The following is a 21571-nucleotide window of genomic DNA, read 5'->3' as shown; positions in this document are numbered from 1 at the left end:
ATCTTGATAGAAACAATCTTTAATGTCAGGAAAATACGAATAAATTTTTTATGACGAAATCCATCCTATAGTTGTGACCGTAGAGGTGGTTACTTTTTCACAGAAGAGCTTGTTATACGAGCCACATTTTTATTTTTTACGCTTGCGTGAGTGTGAAGCGTCGATCCGACCCGAAATTTCACCCGAACACGGCTCTATTTGTAGCCCAATTTATTGACAAAAAATTTAAAAATAAACCGAACATGATCGGCACAATTCGAATGTATCCCGAAATAACTCGTTATTAAAAATTTCATGCTTTTCCACTTAATTATTTATTTTCATTTAATTTTAAATAATGTTAACTAGATCCGAAATGGACACATTTACAAATACAAACACGATCTGACACCCGAAATTACCGCGCTTTTCGGGGGTTCTATTGGGCGGATATTCCAGTTTGTTTGTGTAACTGGGCTTTTTTTATCAGCTATTGGGCTTGACTCACCACCAATGCTGGCCCGATTGACTAAAACATCATTTTTGTAGTGATTGAAATTTGGAGGCTACATGAAGTATAACACCATGTATAGTCATTTTATATCACAGTGATTTTTGCATGGAAAACAGCTTTTAAATAAGTTATGTGTTATTTTTTAAACTCTAATTTAATATATAAATTATATAATTATGTTTGATGGAATTTGAATATTAAAATTATGGATATGAAATATAAATATATATTAAAATCGCAAATTGGTAAGTTCAGATCATCCTTTGTTATTATGGATTTAGATTCAGATATTATTCCTTAAATATTTTCAGATTTAGATACGAATACAGATTTTCAGATTCGGATCTGAATTCGGATATAGGCAGATTCGTATCCGAATTATCAGTTTCACAACCCTAAATCCAGATTGGTTGGTTCCACGGGCACACGGAGCCAACCGTGATCATGAAACTTTTGACTATCATTAAAATTATATAATACGACTGAATGAATAAAATTTTATTTTTTTTAAAATATTAACGAAACATGTGGATCGCCGAAATGAAAAGATTTTATCATCTAGACGGCGTAGAGAATTGAAGATCCAAAACAAAAAAAATGGTATTTGCTATAAGCTATGTATAATTATGTTCTATCCAGTAGATTTGCACTATGTCACGATTACAGACCGGTGCCAACTTCACAATCAAACTACTAAATTTCCATACTTAGTGCAACAATTCCATGTATGAGACCATATAGAACAAAGTCGAAAGACTTATCAAATAGTATTAGAATTCTCAAGTATAGACCACTAGAATTACCCATATAGGTCATTTAACATACAAAACAGAGAAAATGAATGGACAACCTTTAAAAACTAGAACTTCCAAGGAGCATGCATCCATTCCCTACTGAGCCTAAAGCAGTGTCTCTTCGTACTGCTACAGTTGCTCGTAAAACTACCATTCCACACCGATCAAAATGCACAAAAATTATAAATTTTAGTGCTTAGCATGTGCCTATGGGCACACACTAGACAAACCCCTATACTAATCCCTTTCCCGCGAAGTTCAAAGAGACATTGTGAGGATGCCAGCGCAAGTTTTTAAGTGAAGGGGAGCATGCGCGCAAAAGTTTTATGAAAAGAAACTCAGCTCTGGAATACACCGCCATACCTATTTCAACCGTATGGAGTTGGTTTAAAACAAATTTCCAGCAATTTGATGATTCCAAATACCTCTCTACTCTTAAGTCTGCAGGCTTCTCTCTCTTTGCTTCAGATGCCTACATACATGCAAAAAATTAGTGCTACTACAAAAAAATCAATTTAGTTGGTGCCTAATCTGGCTATATCAGTAGAACAAAGAAAAAGAAACAAATACTCGACCCGTTTGGAAAACTGGATTTCATTTGAAATTCTGGATTTGATCAAATAAGCTGTTTGGGAATTTGGATATGGATTTCATTTGATATCCAGGACATTTAAATATTAGTATAAACATGAGAATTTAAAATGACAACTCAAATCCTTTCATTTGAAAACCCTCGTTTGAAATAAAATGCAAGTTTTCAAACGCCCTCTGAAGTATTTTAGGCAATGTGTCTATAGTTTACTAGATCGATTGCTGCATTGTCAATACTACTAATACAAATACTCACCGCTGATATCTTAAGGTGTTGCAAGTTGGGGGACCTTCTGATTAAGCTCAGCGCAGTTAAAATCTGATGCAAATCATAAAATTCGACAGTGTAAAACACAAGGTTTTTCATTTTCTCCATAGCCCCCATCCGTATTGTTCGCCTTGGATCCATAACCTACATACATGACACGAGCATAAATATTATGTAAAAATTAACGTGATACAAAAGATGAAAACCAAGGGGAAAAATGTTGAAGATTCAACTTACCCGGAAGCAGAAGCTATTAAGTACAAGAGTATCCATGTCAGGTGTGGAGCTAAGAAACCTGTGCATGTCAATGCATTCCTTAATGCTGGATACTATGTCTTTACCATCAATAACCGCATCCATCACTTCCAAAAATCTTTCTCTGTAGAGTACGACTTTGTTGAGATTTTTATTATCATGTGTGAATTGGAGGCCCAAATGATGAATTCCAAGACATTGTACCAAATACAGATGATTGAGTTGAGGTCCAAATGACATGTCAGCAGTTAATGTGACCTTAATAAGGCAAACTAAAGTGAGGTTACAGAAGCCTCGATAATTTGGGGGTGGATCGAGTCTGCAGTTTAGAAGCCGTAGATGAAGCAACTCGGGAAATGAAAAAATATCATAAGGCATAGTGTGGACAGGATTGTTCCTATCATTCCAAAGCACTAAATGCTCAACTCCTTTACGGGACAGTAGGCTCATCCAAAATCTGTAACAATGCCGTAAATCTATATTTAGAGGGATGAATAAGCTGAACTTTACAATGGGGCCTTTCTGAGCTAAAAGAATCTTATTAACAGCTTCTGAAATTATAGATTGGTGAGATTGCACGTCTTGTTTAGAGACCAGCTGATCAAAAAATAATTTTCCCAGGACTATATTACTGCGGCTTAGCCATAAGTTGTTCCATGTTTTTGACAGAATGCTTGTTCTTGCAGCATCTTCTATTGGCATACGTTCAAGTATATATGTTATTAGATCTACAGGCAAGTTACTGATCAAATCGTTCCTGGTGAGATGCTCACCAATTCGACGTCTTTTAGCAATAGGGCCCATCTTCTGAAATTTAAAAAAAATGTAGAATATTTTAGTAACAGAATATAATATGTAGTAAAGTGCACTTGCACTTTGACGATACCTGCACTTTAATTTTCGATAAGGATTGATGCATTCCGTCTATAATATATACCAGTATATAACCTGTGCGAATAACGGTTGTTTTTATCATTATATATTGTAAAATATAATTTTAATATATTGATGTTAGAATTCAAACCTTAGACCCCTAGTATAATAATTTTAAAATGCATCACGGTTATTTTTATCATTCGAACCTTATAATTCTTATTTGATCTCGAGTGACCAAGGACCAACAACCAAACTTCTAATGTTTTGTTTTTAATATAATAGTATAGATATATTATCTCATCTAAAAGTTTTATGTGAATATATATTCGGTGTAAAAACCGCCTGATAAATCGTTGATTAATCGATCAAAAATATTTGACCGGTGTGTTAAATCATCAACAAATTATCGATATATTATCCGATTTTTCAATACTCATCCAATAAATCACAAATCGATATCTCGATTTATTAGTTCCGATTTCTGAAATATGTAACAATGGGTAACCCGACTCTCCTATTCCATTAACTCAGCAATAGCAGGCTAACAAAAGAATTGTACATATATGTATGAGAAAGATAATATATGATATTACCTTCTGCAAAGAGAGAAACTTGCTTCTTTAATATTTTTTAACTTGACCTCGATTAAATCCTTCGTTAGACATTTACTTCTCAACCTCTTATATAGCCAAGTGTAAGCATCGAATCCCAGTTCGATTGTGATTTGTGGGGCTTTTTAGATTTTGAAGGGTATTGGGATTTTTAAAAAAATAGTTAAAATTTAGTTGTACTTCATTAATATTTTAATTATGTATTCTAAACAATTTAGGATGTTGAATCAAGATATGAATTGTTTGTAAAACTTAAGTGGTATATATATATATATATTAAAATTTAATATTTATAAACTAATCCTGTCAAAAATAAATATTTATAACATTTTTTTGCGTAAATAAGCACATTTAGGGGTCGTTTGGTTCAAAATGTGAAATCCGGTTAGAGTGGTATGGGAATCAGGTATCATACCTGATATCATGCTTTTGGTTGAGTGTTTTAATAAATATTTTTAATTTAAAATATGTTAAGTCAATAATTTTAATTTTGTTATTATTTCAATATTTTTTATGTTCATAGATTTCTTTTAATACTAAACATTTATATTTAATTGCTTAAATAAAAATTAAAATAGTGAAATAAAAGTTGATAAATCCATACCCCTCCCTCATACCCACCTTCCTATTTGGGTATGAAAAACAGTTTTGGGGGTTTGAGGATTGAGTATGAAATTTTATTTTTCTGAACCAAGCGTCAGCTATGGGGTTGGAATGGCTGAAACCCATACCCGATTCCAGAATGTGGCGAACCAAACTACCCTCGAAGATTTTGCCGAACAGATGGGCCTATACAGGCTCATTTAACCTGCACCCAAACACACACTATGCTTACATGGTTTAAAATGCTGCCAAAAACAAAATGAGCTACAATTTACTGGAAACATCAAATAAGCAAACACAGCCTACTATCATCATTCATGAGCGTTATAGAGTGTATCAAGCTTAACTAAAATAAGCACCACATATAATTCATTGTCCACCGATATGCCAGCAGAAACAAACCATAGATAAGGTGCATAAACAGCCAAACTTACGCCCAAAACAAACAAGAAGTTCTACTTGGAACATGGAAGTTTGGAGTCGTCATAGAATTCTAAATACAATATCTCAAGAAATTTAGGAGCTCCACCCAGCAAGCTGTGAACAAGTTCAAGTCACTCGTCTCTCTTCTTAGCATTGGTTTGGATCACTTCGCAACATGACGGCTTAAATAGTTAACCAAAGCAGGATCCCTCATTATCTTTTTATTAGGAATTTTCTTGAACAATAAATCACCGCCATGGACGAATCCTCCACCTCTAGGATGCTGCACATTGTTATACTTGTGGCAATAAGCCTCTAACTTATTATCTCCTGCAAGACAAGTAACTTAAACAAGTAGCCCCTAATCCTGATCAGCTATGGACAAAACAAACTCAATACGCAAGAAAGAAATGCACCAAATAGCAGTAGAGATAGATTAAATCACATTAACACTTCCTTCCACACGTCGAATACAAACATGAAATGGAGTCTAATGGAAAGGCATTTGCAAAGGTTGAAAGAAAGAACCCTGCTGTTATCTGTCAGTTTGGCAAAAAACATCTCTGGAGCACTTGTTATCAGTTCAGCGACACTATGCACTTTGTCTGTATTGTCCCTGACTGCGCTTTCTGCTTGTAGAGGTTTGGAGCACTTTATAACCGATGATCCATCTCTTAAACCACCAACTTCACTCACCTCCTTCTGTCCAATTTCCAATATTCCTATCTCCCTTTTCACTTTTCAGACCAATATATCAAAAATATGTTCAATTTGTGGATGTGATAGGGACCCTGCAAGAGATTCATGGACAGTTCCTTCTATACTGATCCAACTATTCCCTGATTATTATCTCACACCCTTTTCTTTCATGAAACACCTCAGTTCTGAGAGAGCGCCCCATCGACGATCACTAGCATATGCATTGGACAACACATAACCGGCAGAATTTTCAGTATCTGCTCTAATGAGCATTTTGGAGATAATTTCACCATTTCCAATTTTTTGTGAAGAATACATCCCGCAAGTAAAGATTTCCACACAAAACCATTAGGTTCATATGGCATTGACATATCAACTTCAAGCGCTTCTTGAATGCATCCTGATCGTGAAAGAAGATCCACAAAGTAAGCGTAGTGCTCCAATTTTGGTAGATAAATATTTGTAAGCTCATGTCTGCAAATAGATGACGTCCTTTTCATAAGAATCCTGAGTGACTACATGCACATAAAACTCCAAGAAAAGTTCCAGCATCAGGGATCAAGCCAACATCTTGCATTTTGGAGAAGATGAACAAAGCATACTGCCCTTTGCCATTTATTGCAAGACCCGTGATCATTACATTGAATGAGACAACATCCTTAGTGAACATTCTGCCAAAAACATCTCTAGCCCTTTTCGTATCCCCGCATTTACAGTGCATATCAATCAATGTAGTATTCAAGTTTCGGTTCAAAGCAAGACAGCCTTTCCATCCTTTAGATTTCATGTAATCATGAATCAGGACACCATGTTCTAAATCACCAATTTGAGCACAAGCTGAAAGCACAGAAACCATTGTCACATGGTTGGGACAACTCTCATACTTATCAATCTGCTTTAACAAACTCAATGCCTCCAACACATCTGCATTTTGAACATATGCACCTATCATAACATCCCAAAAAAATCACACTTGCCTTTCCATGCGCAGAAATTTTATTAAATACATGCCTATACAATCATCAACTTTTCCCAATTTCCCAAATAAATAAACAAGTACAGTATTAAGCGCATCAAACCCAAATCCATTGGAACCACAATTTCCTTCAAACTCAAATAGAATCGTTGCCCCTCCCTACAATCCAACTCCATCACTCGCAACTCAAGCGCCTCAAAATTTGCCTTTCAAACCTCAAACCTCAAACCTCACTTTCGGCCTTTCTCTTCTCACACTCTGGAACTTTATTCTTTACCATTAGTTTCAATACTTTGCCTTCCACATCCTCCTTCCCTTTATCCGCATTACCATTTTCCAGTATACTCTTCTCGAGTTCAACACACTTTTTCTTCAAAACCATAACCTCTTCTTTAATTGCAAGATTTTCAATTACCAAATCTTTAAATTTAGGCTCGAGACGCTCGAATTTACTTCTTTTTTTTGTTTCATCTCTAATTCCAAGTCAGCACACTTCTTCTTGCACTCCATCAACTCTCTTAAAAAACAACCCCTAATCTGAGCAGTTTGCGGTCAAGTCGTGGAATCGTTGTGAGCATTACCGTTTTCAAGAAAGAATGACAGTTTTCTTTTGTCATTTCATTCCACCAGAAACCAAATATCACAGGATTCCAGAAGCTTAAGCCTCTAACTCGCACTTGATCAAAGAATGTCGAACCAGCCTTTAAAATCTTAACATTAGAGGCTTATTGAAACCACAAGAAAGGGGAGTGACGCCACGCTTATTAAACATATGTTTCTTTGTAAATCCAAAAAATACAAGCATATAAACATTAGAGTTCTTAAACTAATTCACGAACACAAAATATTGTTAAGCAATCTCACCGACTAAAAACTTCTATTCAGGCAATTCATCAAACATGTGTCACCAAACAACACAACCCCCTTCTTAGCAACATAGCATTGACGTCACATCACTCCGAGATTTGTAAAGGAGCAAGTGAATACCTCCATAACATTTAGATTTGACGAGTCTCAAACCATTTTAAAAGAGAAACCGAGATAAACGTCTGACTTGAGGGGAGGATGGAAATTGGGTTTAAGAAAAAGAAATAAATATTCACAGGGAGATGTCTTTAACTCAGGCCCCAATCGAAGGCTCTGATACCATGAAGACTTTATAAACTAAAGAAGTCTAAACTAGAATGCAGAAATAAAAATATACTGCAGACTACAGAGTAAGCCACGGAGAGAATTAGTGACTACATTTCTTCTAACTAGAAGGTCGTTTTTGACAGTAAGATAAACCATGCTAAGTACAATATATAGTAAAAGCCTACAGTGCTCTTGTTCCTTAATAGACAAGTAACGAAAACAAGTAGCCCGTAATCCAGGTCAGCGATGGACAAAACAAACTCAACACGCGAGAAAGAAATGCACCTAATAGCAGTAGAGATAGAATAAATCACATAAACACTTCCTTCTACATGTCGAATACAAACCTGAAATGGAGTCTGTTGGACCCATGAATTTGCAAAGGTTGAAAGAAAGAACCCTGCTGTTATCAGTCAGTTTGGCGAAGAACATCTCTCGAGCACCAGCAACATCAGTCCTCTTTGCAGTAAAGTCGATATGGAGAAGTGAGCAAGTCGGCAGGATCACACATGTAATGAACCCCGGCTCCACCAGTTTAATGTTTGAATGCTATGAAATTTAGGCCAAGGCAAACAGAACAGAAAGAAAAATCAGAGAATCCAAAAAGTGATGGTTACTGGTTTAGAAGCAAAAAGTAAGATTCACAAGAAAACTGACTGTTCATTGGTTGTAGAACGTCACAGCTTCAGTTGCCTTTGGCCTTGCATCATCAACTTTTTCCGTTGTGTACTTAACCTTTTTTTTCGGTTCAGGAGCATGGTAAATGTGTTTAAGCCTGCAAGTTAAGATACATAAACTCGAATCGATAAAAATTTTACGCAAATCAAGAGCATTGGGATTTTACTCAGCTTACGATAAAGAAATGTGTCGACAAAGCATATCCGAGTTCAAGAGACATTTAGGATATCACAAGCCCTACCTAATTTCCACCCTATAGTTCATAAACAAAACATTCACCAAGACGGAACATGAAAAACAAACATGCAGCACAGAGCTTGGTCTCTTGGCTGGTGGGGGTATGGAGTATGGACAAGTTTATTACTCGGGGTATGCTTTTCATGGTAATGGTATAATTTGAACAGTATAATAAGATATTCAGAGCCTGATTGACACCTTAAAATACAAAGATAAACACTAGAAGATGAAAAAAATATTCCATAAATATAATGATAGACACCTAATCCTATTTCTTTTCCCAGGAACAATTTGCGAACAATCAAGAAGAACTATATTTCAGAGATCCACACACTGCATTTTTTTAAAATGCTACATCAAGTACAACAGATAAAAGTAACTTTGATGTGCTACAACATGAAATTCATTTTCTCTCCCTTTAATATATATATTATAACTTTGATGATTGAATTATTGAATATCAGCCTTCTTCTACAACTAAATTTTGATGATCAATGCTATGTATCATCAATTATAAATGCAAGGAAACTTGAGCTTGCCGCACAAAAACAAAGACAGACATAGTCATATAGACATAGTCATCACAGCACATACCTGCAAGCAATAGACATTGCTACTTTGTCACGGATAGATTTCCATTCATTATCGTTAAAAGTAATTTAGTACTGATTCTGTACAGTTGTGCAGAATCATTAAAACCCCTAGAAGCTGGCAGTCTAGATAAAGAGAAATTAACATAGCAAGCAACTCCTCTGTCTCTGAAGAAGTAAAAACTGCAAAAACAATAGGTCATAATAATGGTTAGAGAAAATTTATAGTGACTGATTCAAATTAAGAGATATGTAGATTTTTCCTTTATTAGGAAATAACAGAAACGGAATTGGTTAGAATTATTTTATCAACAAAAATTTACATTAAAAAATATATTTCCGTAATCCCAAATTATTATTTTTTCTGCTCATAATTCTCATTTCCCAAAAAAGTTGCGGCAACATTTACATTAATATATATATATATATATCGTAAACTAATTTATTTAAAATTATACATATTCATTTTTAATACTATAATTAATTCCTAAGACTAATCATTTAATTTAATATCCATTATAAATTGAGTAACAACATTATAATCAATATAACCTCTTCTTACCTGGATTATTGGGCCTGATCCGACCGACCAAGCTCGCCAGTAATGCTGTAAATCTGTAATGATATAAAAGAGGAGGAGAGATTAAAAGCATCCCAAAAAGTTCCATCAAGCAAGTTTGGGTCAAAGTCATTGCCTACCAAGTCTCCACGACCCTGCAAAATATAGATATGTATACTCTTATATTATAGAATAGAAAGTAGTCAGGCCTGGTAGAGATATTTGTATGTAGATATTTGTACGTATGAATATCCCAGTAATCACCTTTGCGTGCTGCTGGTGTTGCTTATTCAGTTGAGCAAGATTAGCAGCTCCCCCTCCAAGATTACGAACTCCACCTCCAAGATCACTAGCCCCCTCCTAGATTACCAGCGCCCCATCCAAGATTACCAGCTCCACCTCCAAGATCACCAACTCCCTCTTCAACATTAAAACCATACCAAAGAGTTCCATCAAACAAGTTCTGGTCAAGGTCATTGCCTACTAAGTCTCCACGACCCTGCAAAAATATAGATATGTATACTCTTATAGAATAGAAAGTAGGCTGGCCTGGTAGAGATATTTGTACATATGAATATCTCAGTAATCACGTTTGCATGCTGCTGTTTATTCAGTTGAGCGCAAACTTGTACAAAAAGATTATGTACATTTAGAACTCAAGACAATCAGCCCACTGACCCACACAAACACTCCTACACCTACTCACATAAATTGTACAATTTGTTTGTACTTGTGTCTTTAGCCTCCCTTAGTTGCTTAATTTCTGCTTCAAGTTCTTTAATTGTTTTATTTGTCTCTTCCAATTTCAGCACAAATCCATGCAAGGGGTCAAAAAGTAAACGTCTGGCATGAGTAACTAGGCATGTTTTGGTCATCTGGATTTCTTGGTCAGTGCGGCTACTCTTTAGCATCTTCAGAAGGGATGAATTCAAGTAAAATCTCAATTCTTCATACTCATCAGAAGACCCTAGAGAAAAATAATTCCTGAACTTACACTTCGGGCCGCATTTTGCCTTTATGGAGCATGCTCCACACTTGACAACATCAGGCTGCTGTGCCCCCTCTTGAACAAGACTAATTACAATTACTAGTGTAGATTAATATAGAATTATAGTGTGTGTGTGAGGCTGTAGAAAATATTTTCTACAGCCTCACACACACACTATAATTATATATTAATCTGCACTAGTAATTGTAATTAGTTTTGTTCAACAGGGGGCACAGCATCCTAATGTTGTCAAGTGTGGAGCATGCTCCACAAAGACCAAGGCGAAATGCAGCCCGAAGTGAAAGTTCAGGAACTATTTTGCTCCAGGGTTTTCTGACGAGTATGAAGAACAGAGATTTTACTCGAATTCATCTATTCTGAAGATGCTAAAGAGTAGTCGCACTGACCAGGAAATTCAGATGACCATAACATGCCTAGAAACTCATGTCAGAAATTTACTTCTTGACCCCTTGCATGAATTTGTGCTGAAATTGGAAGAGACAAATAAAACAATTAAAGAACTTGAAGCAGAAATTAAGCAACTAAGGGAGGCTAAAGACAAAGTACAAACAAATTATACAGTTTATTTGAAAAGGTGAGTAGGTGTAGGAGTGTTTGTGTGGGTTAGTGGGCTCATTGTCTTGAGTTCTAAATGTACATAATCTTTTTGTACAAGTTTGCGCTCAACTGAATAAACAGCAGCATGCAAAGGTGATTACTGAGATATTCATATGTACAAATATCTCTACCAGGCCAGCCTACTTTCTATTCTATAAGAGTATACATATCTATATTTTTGCAGGGTCGTGGAGACTTAGTAGGCAATGACCTTGACCAGAACTTGCTTGATGGAACTCTTTGGTATGGTTTTAATGTTGAAGAGGGAGTTGGTGATCTTGGAGGTGGAGCTGGTAATCTTGGATGGGGCGCTGAAAATCTAGGAGGGGGCTAGTGATCTTGGAGGTGGAGTTCGTAATCTTGGAGGGGGAGCTGCTAATCTTGCTCAACTGAATAAGCAACACCGGCAGCACGCAAAGGTGATTACTGAGATATTCATACGTACAAATATCTACATACAAATATCTCTACCAGGCCTGACTACGTTCTATTCTATAAGAGTATACATATCTATATTTTTGCAGGGTCGTGGAGACTTAGTAGGCAATGACTTTGACCCGAACTTGCTTGATGGAACTTTTTGGGATGCTTTTAATCTTGAAGAGGGAGCTGGTGATCTTAGAGGTGGAGCTGGTAATCTTGGAGAGGGCGTTGGCGATCTTGGAGGTGGAGCTGGGAATCTTGGAAGGGGGGCTGGTGATCTTGGAGGTGGAGCTGGTAATCTTGGAGGGGGGGCTGGTGATCTCTTGGAGGTGGAGCTGGTAATCTTGGAAGCGGGACAGGTGCTATTGGAGGTTGGGGAGCTGGTGGACGTTGGTGAACCTGATGGGAGTGCACGTGAGGAGGTCATATAGTGAGGGGATAGAATGGGAGTTATCATGTTATTGGTGAATGTTTTAGTGTCCTTGAGTGGAGATTACCCCATCTCGATGTTTAGCTATCTGCTACTGTTTCTTTTTTACTTGAATATCAGTTTGCATTTCTTTGTCTTCTTAATATCTTACTGTTGAGAAAGTTTTGTTCAATATTAATCCATACCTACATATTCATACCTGATCAACTCAACGATTAAACCGCCTTTTGCATGCTTTACTTGAAAGCTTCTTCTCCTGTATTAACAATAATTTACTGAGGGCTAGAAGTAGTTTTACAATATATATACCATTTTTAATAATTAAATATTAATTATTTTTTTAGGATGCTTTTATATGCAAATTTAGTATATGATAAACAATTACGCTTAACATCAGGTGGATAGTTTCAAAATATTCAATATATTCAATAAGAAAATACACTTCAATCTCATACTTTAATGTAAATGCAGTTGCCATTAATACATGTATATATGTAACACTGGACCATACAAATATCTATTGTCTGTGTGGACATAAATAACAACTAATTACAATTAAAACTTGCATGTGCAGTAAAAGTAAGGCCGCCTGTAGCCATCCGACTACAATTGTATTTAAAAGCTTGTTTGTTATTTTGGAAGGCATGCACATATGGGGTTCTTGTAGAGCCTCTTCAAAATACACCCTTTGTCTTAAATTTGCCAAAATTCATGTAACCAAAGTATACACAGAGACGAATTCTCATATACCTATCATGCCTGTCCTATACTACCTCTCCCAAGAGGTAGAATCGGGTTATGAGGAAGAAACGACCTCAAATGAATCAAAACCTGCACTTTTCTGAGGAAAAAAACAAGGCCAAGATTGAAGGCCAAGATTGAACCTTTATAAGATTGTCACCCCCTGAGGAAAAAAGGAAAAGGATTCGAGAACATTTAGCCAAAACAAAGCACCCAAACAAAACAATAATTGCAACAAACAATTATCATTGCAATTTATCTATACATCCTCCTACCCCGGAATAAAAAATCAAATTTCAAGACTTGTTATGATCTACTGTAGCCTTTATTCAACCTTTTAGAATCTAAATTTAAATAAAAAATAATAATCAATACATCCTTATAGCCCAAATTACATTTCAAATATAACCCAATTGAATCAATATTTATGCTTATCCAAGCAAAAGAAAAATCAAGATCAAAACTTTATGAATTTTGATCTCACCAAATTGAAGAAAAGATTAATCAACCCCAATTGAATCTAGACTGGTGCTTTTCTTGGAAAAATATAAAGAACGGTAAGGGGTGCACAAACAATGTCGTTGCGCGGGGATGCGATTCGCCAAGCTGGGCCAAACAAAGCCGCCCGGCCCTACCGGATTAGGATAAGGCAAAAAATGTATCTTTGAGTTTGTCTCTCATTCCAATGGAAGAAAAGATCAAATAGACCCCAATCAAATTGAGGCTTGTACTTTCCCTAAGCAAAAACAAGGCATACATTGAATTTTTATGACTTTTAGAGGTCGTCTTGGGTAAGAGTTAGACGATGCAAATACATATTTAACATAAAAAAGTTTGCAAATACTTACCGATACTTTAGTAAATCAATGGAAGTATAATATATTAATAAACATACAAGCATCGGGAACACAGGAACCACGTGTACTTTTTTCGTACTAAGGTAAATATAAGAAAACTAAATACTTACGCAAACGTGCCACTGATGCTCAAAAGGGGGATATCCACGATGCTTCAGTGCAAGGGAACAGAGATCGATAACAACCGAATAGCAGCCTAAAAGAATTCAGGTACAAGAAGGAAATGTGAAGTCACAAACAAACACAAATGCATTATACGAATTTGAATTGCTACGCTGGAAATATAAAACTTCAAAATTGAGGAAGCAAATATGTCCTGTATAGACATACATTATACATGCTATGATCTGAAATAAGTTCAAATTAATCTAAACATCCTCATAAGCCCCAAATCAAATATTACTAAGAGGACACAATTTAAAAGGGGGGAATTCAACCGCTTTCGTGCGAAAAAATATAAAATTAAACAATTAATCCAAATTAATCTATACATTGCAATTCATCCTTTTTACAATTGAAGATCCAATTAAACAATTATCATTGCAATTCAGCCTTTTTAAATCCAAATTGAAATATAAATATAAAATGTTCCCAACAAAATCAAGACTTAAGCAAAAAAGCAAATCAAAGATCGAACCTTTATGAGTTTTTCTCGGGAAAAAGATTGAATAGATCCTAATTCAGTCAAAAACAAGGTCAAAGATTGAATCTTTATGAGTTCTTCTCTCAACCCAGTGGGAAAAAATGCTATTAAATCAAGAATTGAGCAGAAACAAGGCAAAGATCGAATCTTTTTGAGTTTTTTTCTCGGCCCAGGTGAAAAAAGTATTAGATATTATCTCAATCGAATCAAGACTTGTTCTTCATGAGCTTTTGAGAGAGTTTGAGTGCGGCGGAGATAAGACTGGTTTATTTTATGACTAAAATCATAAAATGCAGTTTCGCATCTTTAAAATTATATATTTTGTAGTTTAAGGATCATATTTTAACTTTTGCATTTTGATGCGAGAAGGAGGTAAGAATGACAATTTTCGGGGGAAGTCGTTAAAAATAATGGATAAAATACGCAAGTCGTATTGGGGTATCGGATAATACGCATTCATTGATCGGGTAATAAGATGCATATTAGCTAATATGTATAAGTAGTCGGGTATTGACTATTATCATTATTTAAAAATTAAGATACGTAATGGCATATCGGTGAATATGTGAATGATACACATTTTCAGCTTGGGTATCTTTGAGAAACCCATATACACATGCCATAAAAAAATTGAAAATTTCGATATCCGTCCAAAAAAATAGCATTCGTATTTAAGAAAAAATGAATATTATCCGTATTCGAAAGAAAGCGGATATTATTTATATATAAATCCGAAATTATACATACACACATATATATAATATATATATATAATTATATATAATTTAAAATTTATTTTATTAGATTATAGTGTATGTATGTATGCATTAAATAATACATTTATACAAAATTTATATTATTGTACAAATACTCTATATATATAAAAATATCATTTGAGTTTAATCGTAAAAATTTGTTCTGCAATCGTCATCAATACGGTGGCGTTATCAAAGAAATCCCAAAAATTCAATATTCGTTCAAAATATCTGCATTCGTATCCGAGAAAAAACATATATTATCCGTATATGAAATACAGCAGATATTATCTTTATCTGAATCTGACAATTGTGGATACGGATACGGATATGTGCAGATTCTTGTACGAATTATCTTTTTGATATCCCTGATACATAATGTGTGTCTTTGCTAGTTCATATTTTTCCCAGTGCAGTGCAGGGGAATAAATACACCCTAGATATATAAATAAATATATGTATATATATATATATATATATATTTCTCTTTTTCAGTTTTTTCCTTACGAAATCATGAGATTCGCCATCAGTTCATGCTATAAAATTACGTTTAAATATTCATGTTCTATATAACAAGGGAATAATTATTTTTTTGAGGTGATTGTTGCAAGGAAAGAGGCGAAAAAGAGAAGAGTGAGTTAGCATGTTAGCATGAAGTACGCATATCCGCCAAATGATAATCGAATGGGTATAATTTGTCATCTCTCCTCAATATAGATAGTTTGGTTAGCTTATATATAAAATTGGGTATTTATAATAGTCTTTTCATTTTCATGGCTAATATTTATATATAAAATGATTTCTCTAAGACGTACATGAGTTAACAAAAATTATAAAATGATATATGACTTGGTTAAAATGATTTCATCCCGAAGTTTAGGGGTTGGGGACATATTACCTGGTATATATGTATCACAAATATTAGTTGTGCATACTCAAATAGAAAAATGTGTCTTAGAACCAAAATATCTAAAACTTAATTTTCTTGCAAGTTTAGATTAAACTTCTGGTTACATTTCTTTGCCTTGTTTCAATTTTATTATAATATGTCATCCTAGACATATTCGAAACTTTAGGTGCTTAGTGCTGGTAATTTTATGTCGTTATAAAAATGACCTTATTTTAGTTATTAACTAACAAGTGAGAATATATGTAAATCTCTGTAAATGAATATTTGTTAAATACATAACCTTTCTAACATAATATTTTTCTGGTCCCTGCTTGGATCAATTAAAAAAATAATTAACTTCGATAAAATAATAAAATAATAATTTCTTAAAAAAATCATTATTAAAATATGGATCCAATAATATCATAAATTAATAATTCAGAATAATTGCAAAATATATTTTTTATATAATTATATCTTCTCTTGTTATTTATTTTCCTTTAAAACTTGAAATTTAATCATAAACTTTTTAATTCCATTCAGAATCATGAGCTCTTTTCTTTTGTTACTATTTTAAATATTTGCATTTACTTTATTGCTTCAAATAAAAAAAAATAAATTATTGAATAATGTGCATTATGTGTAAAATCAGGAAAACTCAAGTTTAAAAACTCTATACTTGCATTTTAAACATTTTCACAATTTGTATACTTATGTCACTCAACCCAACTTCATTACTTTTTGGGAGGGTATTTCAATATTTTTATATTCATCTCCTTCTTCAAATTCATTTTCACCATGAATATCAATTATAACTATTAGGGTTAAGGTTATAAAGTCTGCTCATAAGATCAATATATTATTTTAAACTGATCCGGAAAGAAAAACACTGATACAATCTGCACACATTGTACACATCAAGTAAAGACAACAGGTGAGGTGGAGTACCGGTCAGCTGAGAGGGGACAAAGGAATGATGAGCTGGACAAAGACAAACAAGGAGTGGGGGTTGTTACACCAGGAGGACTAGCTGCAGTACATGGAGCACTGGTGGAGACAAGTGGCTAACTAACAAAAGACATTTCATTGGCATTTACATTTGCATTTAGTTTTCATTTCATTTCACAGTCTGTAGTATTTAAACTGTGCATTTAGATTGGGGAAGAGTATGTTGGACAATATTATCTCTCAAACACTCTCTTTTTCATTTTCTTATGCTGAGTTAGTATCTTCGAACTGCTTTTCATGCTTGCTAGTTTCCTAGAATTAACAGTTATCGCTATCATTTCTAGTTAATGTCATCATTTTCTTTCTCTAATTTAGAATTATATTAAGATTGTATCACTGTTATCAGAGCTATCGACTCCTCGGAATCATGGCGCAAGGGAGAAACAATAGGAATACAGAACAACCGGTAGAAGAAGTTCCAGCTGCAGAGCTACACCGATTTGAGGTAAGTGTACGAGCCCTTTTAGAAGAACAAAATCAACGTCTGACTCAGTCATGTAATACAAATAGTCAGAATATTTCTCAAAATACTAAATCCATAGCTGCCTTAAATGAATTGATTGTGGGTCTATTTATACAAATAAGTAAATTAGTGTCTCAAGAGGGTCGTAGTAGTGAATCTACCAGAAATAGTATGGAAAATGAGACAGGGTATAGATAATGATTATCAAAACAGGCCCCATAGTTTTGTTTCACGAATGACCAAAGTCGATTTCCCAAAATTTGATGGTACAAACCTTAGATCATGGTTATATAATGTAACCAGTTCTTTCAGCTAGATGAGATAGAGGATGCTCAAAGAGTTAGGTTAGCAGCTCTTCATCTTGAAGGAAAAGCATTATTATGGCATCAGAATTTCATGAAGAAATGTAACAATGATCTGCCAAACTGGGTTAAATACACAGAGGAAATAACTGTACGTTTTGGTGAGTTATACGACGATCCCATGGCCGAGTTGAAGGCGTTAAAACAGACTGGCACTGTGCAAGAGTATCATGATGCATTTGACGCCTTGGCTAGCAGGTTACAATTGTTAGAGGAATACATGTTAAGCTGTTATTTGGGAGGGTTGGAGGATGAAGTTCAGCTGGCTGTTAGAATGTTCTCTCCTAAATCAGTGCAACAAGCTCTGTGTTTGGCAAAGCTACAAGAAGCTGCCCAGAAAGCTAAGAGAAGTAAAAATGTTGCAAGACCACCTTTATTGCCCACACCAGTTACCATAACAGTACCTGTTACTCAAATTCGCCCACCTCCTACTAACTTTCAAAATTCCAATAGGCGTACATTAACTCCTGCTGAATTCAATGACAAGCGAGCAAAGAATTTATGCTTTTAGTGTGATGAAAGGTATGCACCAGGGCATAAATGCAAAGGAAAAAAACCACAGTTGTACCATATTGAGATGGAGGACGATGCAGAAGACGAACCTGTATAAGATGACACTCTAGCAATAGAAGCAATAGAGGAGAACCAGTGTGCACGTATATCTGTGCAGACCATTGATGGAATTGCTTCATTCCAAACCATGAGGGTGACAGGCCACCACGGTAAGAAGGAATTACATTTATTATTAGACAGTGGCAGCACTCACAATTTTATTGATGCCAACAAAGCTTTAAAGATGGATTGTGAGGTGGAAAATATCACCCCTATGTGGGTGAGAGTGGCAGACGGATGACAGCTTAAGTGTGACAGTATGATTAAGAATTTCAACTGGAAGATGCAAGGAGTCAATTTCGAGGCTGACGTGCTATTGTTGCCTCTCAGTGGAAGTGATCTTGTGCTAGGTATTCAATGGTTCACTCAGTTGGGACCGGTGCTGTGGGATTTCCAGAACCTTACTATGCAGTTCACACACAGGGGAAATAAGGTAAAGCTGAGGGGGGCGAGTGGGAAGAAGCTGAAAATGATCCAATCTCAGAAACTGGATAAGCTGACACACATATCTGGAGAGCTTTCTATGTTGCAATTGATACCATGCGAAGAAGGAACTTGTCCTCAGTTATCATCATTACAGTCAGCCCAAAAAACGAAAGACCCTGACCTGCAATTTATGTTACAATAATATGATACTGTGTTCCAGGAGCCTAAGGGATTACCACCTAGTAGATCACACTTTGATCATCAAATTCCATTAAAGGAGGGAACAAATACAGTAAATTTTCGACCATATCGATATCCAGTATTGCAGAAGACTATCATTGAAGATATGGTCCATGAATTGATGGAGCAAGGAATCATACAACCCAGTAATAGTCCATTTGCAGCGCCAATTATGTTGGTAAAGAAGAAGGATGGGGGATGGCGGATGTGTGTGGATTACCGGAGCCTCAATAAAGCAACTATCAAAGATAAATTTCCTATTCCCATCATCGAGGAGTTGCTAGATGAATTACAAGGTACTAAATTCTTTTCAAATATTGATTTAAAATCAGGGTATCATCAAGTCAAAATGCACCCAAATGATGTGTACAAAACTGCATTTAAGACACATTTTGGACACTTTGAAAATTGGTGATGCCATTCGGCTTAACGAATGCACCATCAACCTTTCAAGCACTTATGAATTATGTCTTCAAACCACTATTGAGGAAAGGAGTGTTAGTTTTTTTGACGGCATACTCGTGTATCGTAAGTCGTGGAGTGAGCACTTGTTACACTTAGAGGCAGTGTTGAAGCTGATGCAGCAAAATTTTCTCCATGCTAATCTCAAGAAATGCTCATTTGGAGTAAAGGAAATTCATTATCTTGGGCATATAATTTCAGATAAGGGGGTGCATACGGAACCAGAGAAGATCAGGGCTATAAAAGAATGGCCAGCTCCCCAAAATGTGAAGCAACTTAGGGGATTTTTGGGCCTTACAGGTTATTATAGATGGTTTATACAAGGATATGGACTTGTCTGTAAACCTCTTACTCAACTACTGCAGAAGGATGCTTTCAAATGGACTTCAGAAACAAATGAAGCCTTTGAGAAATTAAAAACTTTGATGGCACAACCTCCCGTACTAGCGCTCCCGGATTTCACTAAATCTTTTCTAATTGAAACATATGCCTCAGGGAATGAAATGGGGGCGGTACTGATGCAAGCAGGACATCCAATTGCATTCATAAGCCAATCATTTTCTAAAAAGAATGCATTGTTGTCAGCATACGAGAGAGAATTGCTAGCAGTAGTTTTTGCTGTTAAAAAATGGCAGCACTACTTAGCTGCTCGTCCATTCATTATTAAGACGGACCAACATAGTCTCAAGTACATATTAGGGGCCTGTTTGGCACGCTACTTATAAGCCACTTATGGCTTATAAGCCCTTAACAGCTTATCGACGAGTGTTTGTCGACCCAACTTATAAGCTCAATTTACAACTTATAAGCTGATAAGTTGAAAGTAGGCAGTGACGTACTTTTTTTCCAACTTATTTTCATTTTTTCACTTTTTTCTAAAGTTTTGATTTTAAAATATAAATTTTTAAATATTTTCTAATTTAAGATTCATGAACTAAGATAATTGTATTTAATAATTATTTGTTTTAATTCATTTAAATAAAAAAAATTTCTGACTTATAAGTAAATTTATCCAAACACCTATAGAACTTATAAGTATTTATCAACTTATCACTTATTTCGCACTTAATAATTTTAAGTCATAAGTTACTTATTTTAAGATTTCCCAAACGGGCACTAGATCACAAGTCGGCGACTCCGTTTCAGCAAAAGTGGCTTTCAAAGCTTGTTGGATTCGATTATACAGTGGAATATAAGAAAGGTGCGGAGAACAAAGCTGTTGATGCCTTATCCAGAATTCTTCACACTCAACTCATGACCCCAGATGTATCTTTAGTACAAATAAATTTGATGGATAAGCTTCAAGATCAGTGTGCTAAAAATGCAGATCTACAACAACTGATCAAAGAAATTCAGGAGAATGCAGACTCTCATGCGCAGTACAAATGGCAGGATGGACAACTCACAAGAAAGGGGAGATTGGTTGTGGGAAATAGTGCAGAGGTTAAGAACATAATCATGTCATGGATGCATTGCTCACCACAAGGAGGTCATTCTAGAATTGATGCAACTGTGAAGAGAATACAAGCACTGTTCTATTGGCCCAAGCTCAAACAATCAGTAGCTGACTTTATCAAAGATTGCATTGTTTGTCAAAAATGCAAGGCTGATTTACAGGCTTATCCAGGACTGATTCAACCACTCCCTATTCCAGATAGAGTATAGGAAGAAATAACCGTGAATTTTATAGAAGGATTGCCAAAATCTCACGGGAAGGATGTGATTATGGTGGTTATAGATTGACTAAGTAAGTACGCCCACTTTTTGACCTTATCTCATCCCTTCTCGGCAATCAAGGTGGCTCAGATTTACATGGATCAGGTGTATAAGTTGCACGGCTCTCCAAAATCTATAGTCTCAGATAGAG

General features: G+C 35.3%; 1 protein-coding gene across 5 annotated transcripts; it reads right to left on the bottom strand.

Moving 5' to 3' along the window:
- Positions 1-1231: 1231 nt before the first annotated feature.
- LOC141664309 (F-box/FBD/LRR-repeat protein At1g13570-like) lies at positions 1232-14787 on the bottom strand. Of its 5 annotated transcripts, XM_074470228.1 has the most exons (11): positions 14482-14787; positions 13955-14040; positions 12997-13150; positions 12446-12502; positions 9233-9411; positions 8381-8498; positions 8071-8272; positions 4510-4696; positions 2384-3208; positions 2135-2290; positions 1232-1759 (listed from the first exon to the last, which is right to left on the bottom strand). In XM_074470228.1, exons 8-11 carry the CDS (start codon positions 4615-4617, stop codon positions 1520-1522), a joined length of 1329 nt encoding a protein of 442 aa, XP_074326329.1. In that variant the 5' UTR covers positions 4618-4696; positions 8071-8272; positions 8381-8498; positions 9233-9411; positions 12446-12502; positions 12997-13150; positions 13955-14040; positions 14482-14787; the 3' UTR covers positions 1232-1519. The 5 variants fall into 5 exon arrangements, with proteins under 5 accessions (XP_074326329.1, XP_074326330.1, XP_074326328.1 ...); XM_074470229.1 differs by lacking the exon at positions 12997-13150; XM_074470227.1 differs by lacking the exons at positions 12446-12502; positions 12997-13150; positions 13955-14040; positions 14482-14787 and adding an exon at positions 9791-10179.
- Between the last annotated feature and the right edge of the window lie 6784 nt (positions 14788-21571).

This window comes from Apium graveolens, chromosome 6 (genome assembly GCF_009905375.1).
Source record: "Apium graveolens cultivar Ventura chromosome 6, ASM990537v1, whole genome shotgun sequence".
NCBI classification, from domain to species: domain Eukaryota; kingdom Viridiplantae; phylum Streptophyta; class Magnoliopsida; order Apiales; family Apiaceae; genus Apium; species Apium graveolens.
This window is presented reverse-complemented; position numbering and strand designations above follow the sequence as displayed.

What these genes read in the sequence shown, in the direction of transcription:
- LOC141664309 (XM_074470228.1), bottom strand. Translation starts at nt 4,617, where the DNA reads ATGGGTTTCAGCCATTCCAACCCCATAGCTGACGCTTGGTTCAGAAAA. An exon ending in TTTCATACCCAAATAGGAAG is followed by an intron (nt 3,209 to 4,509) that starts GTGGGTATGAGG and finishes TTTAAATTTCAG; the next exon opens with AAGATGGGCCCTATTGCTAA. An exon ending in AACACCTTAAGATATCAGCG is followed by an intron (nt 1,760 to 2,134) that starts GTGAGTATTTGT and finishes GCATGTATGTAG; the next exon opens with GCATCTGAAGCAAAGAGAGA.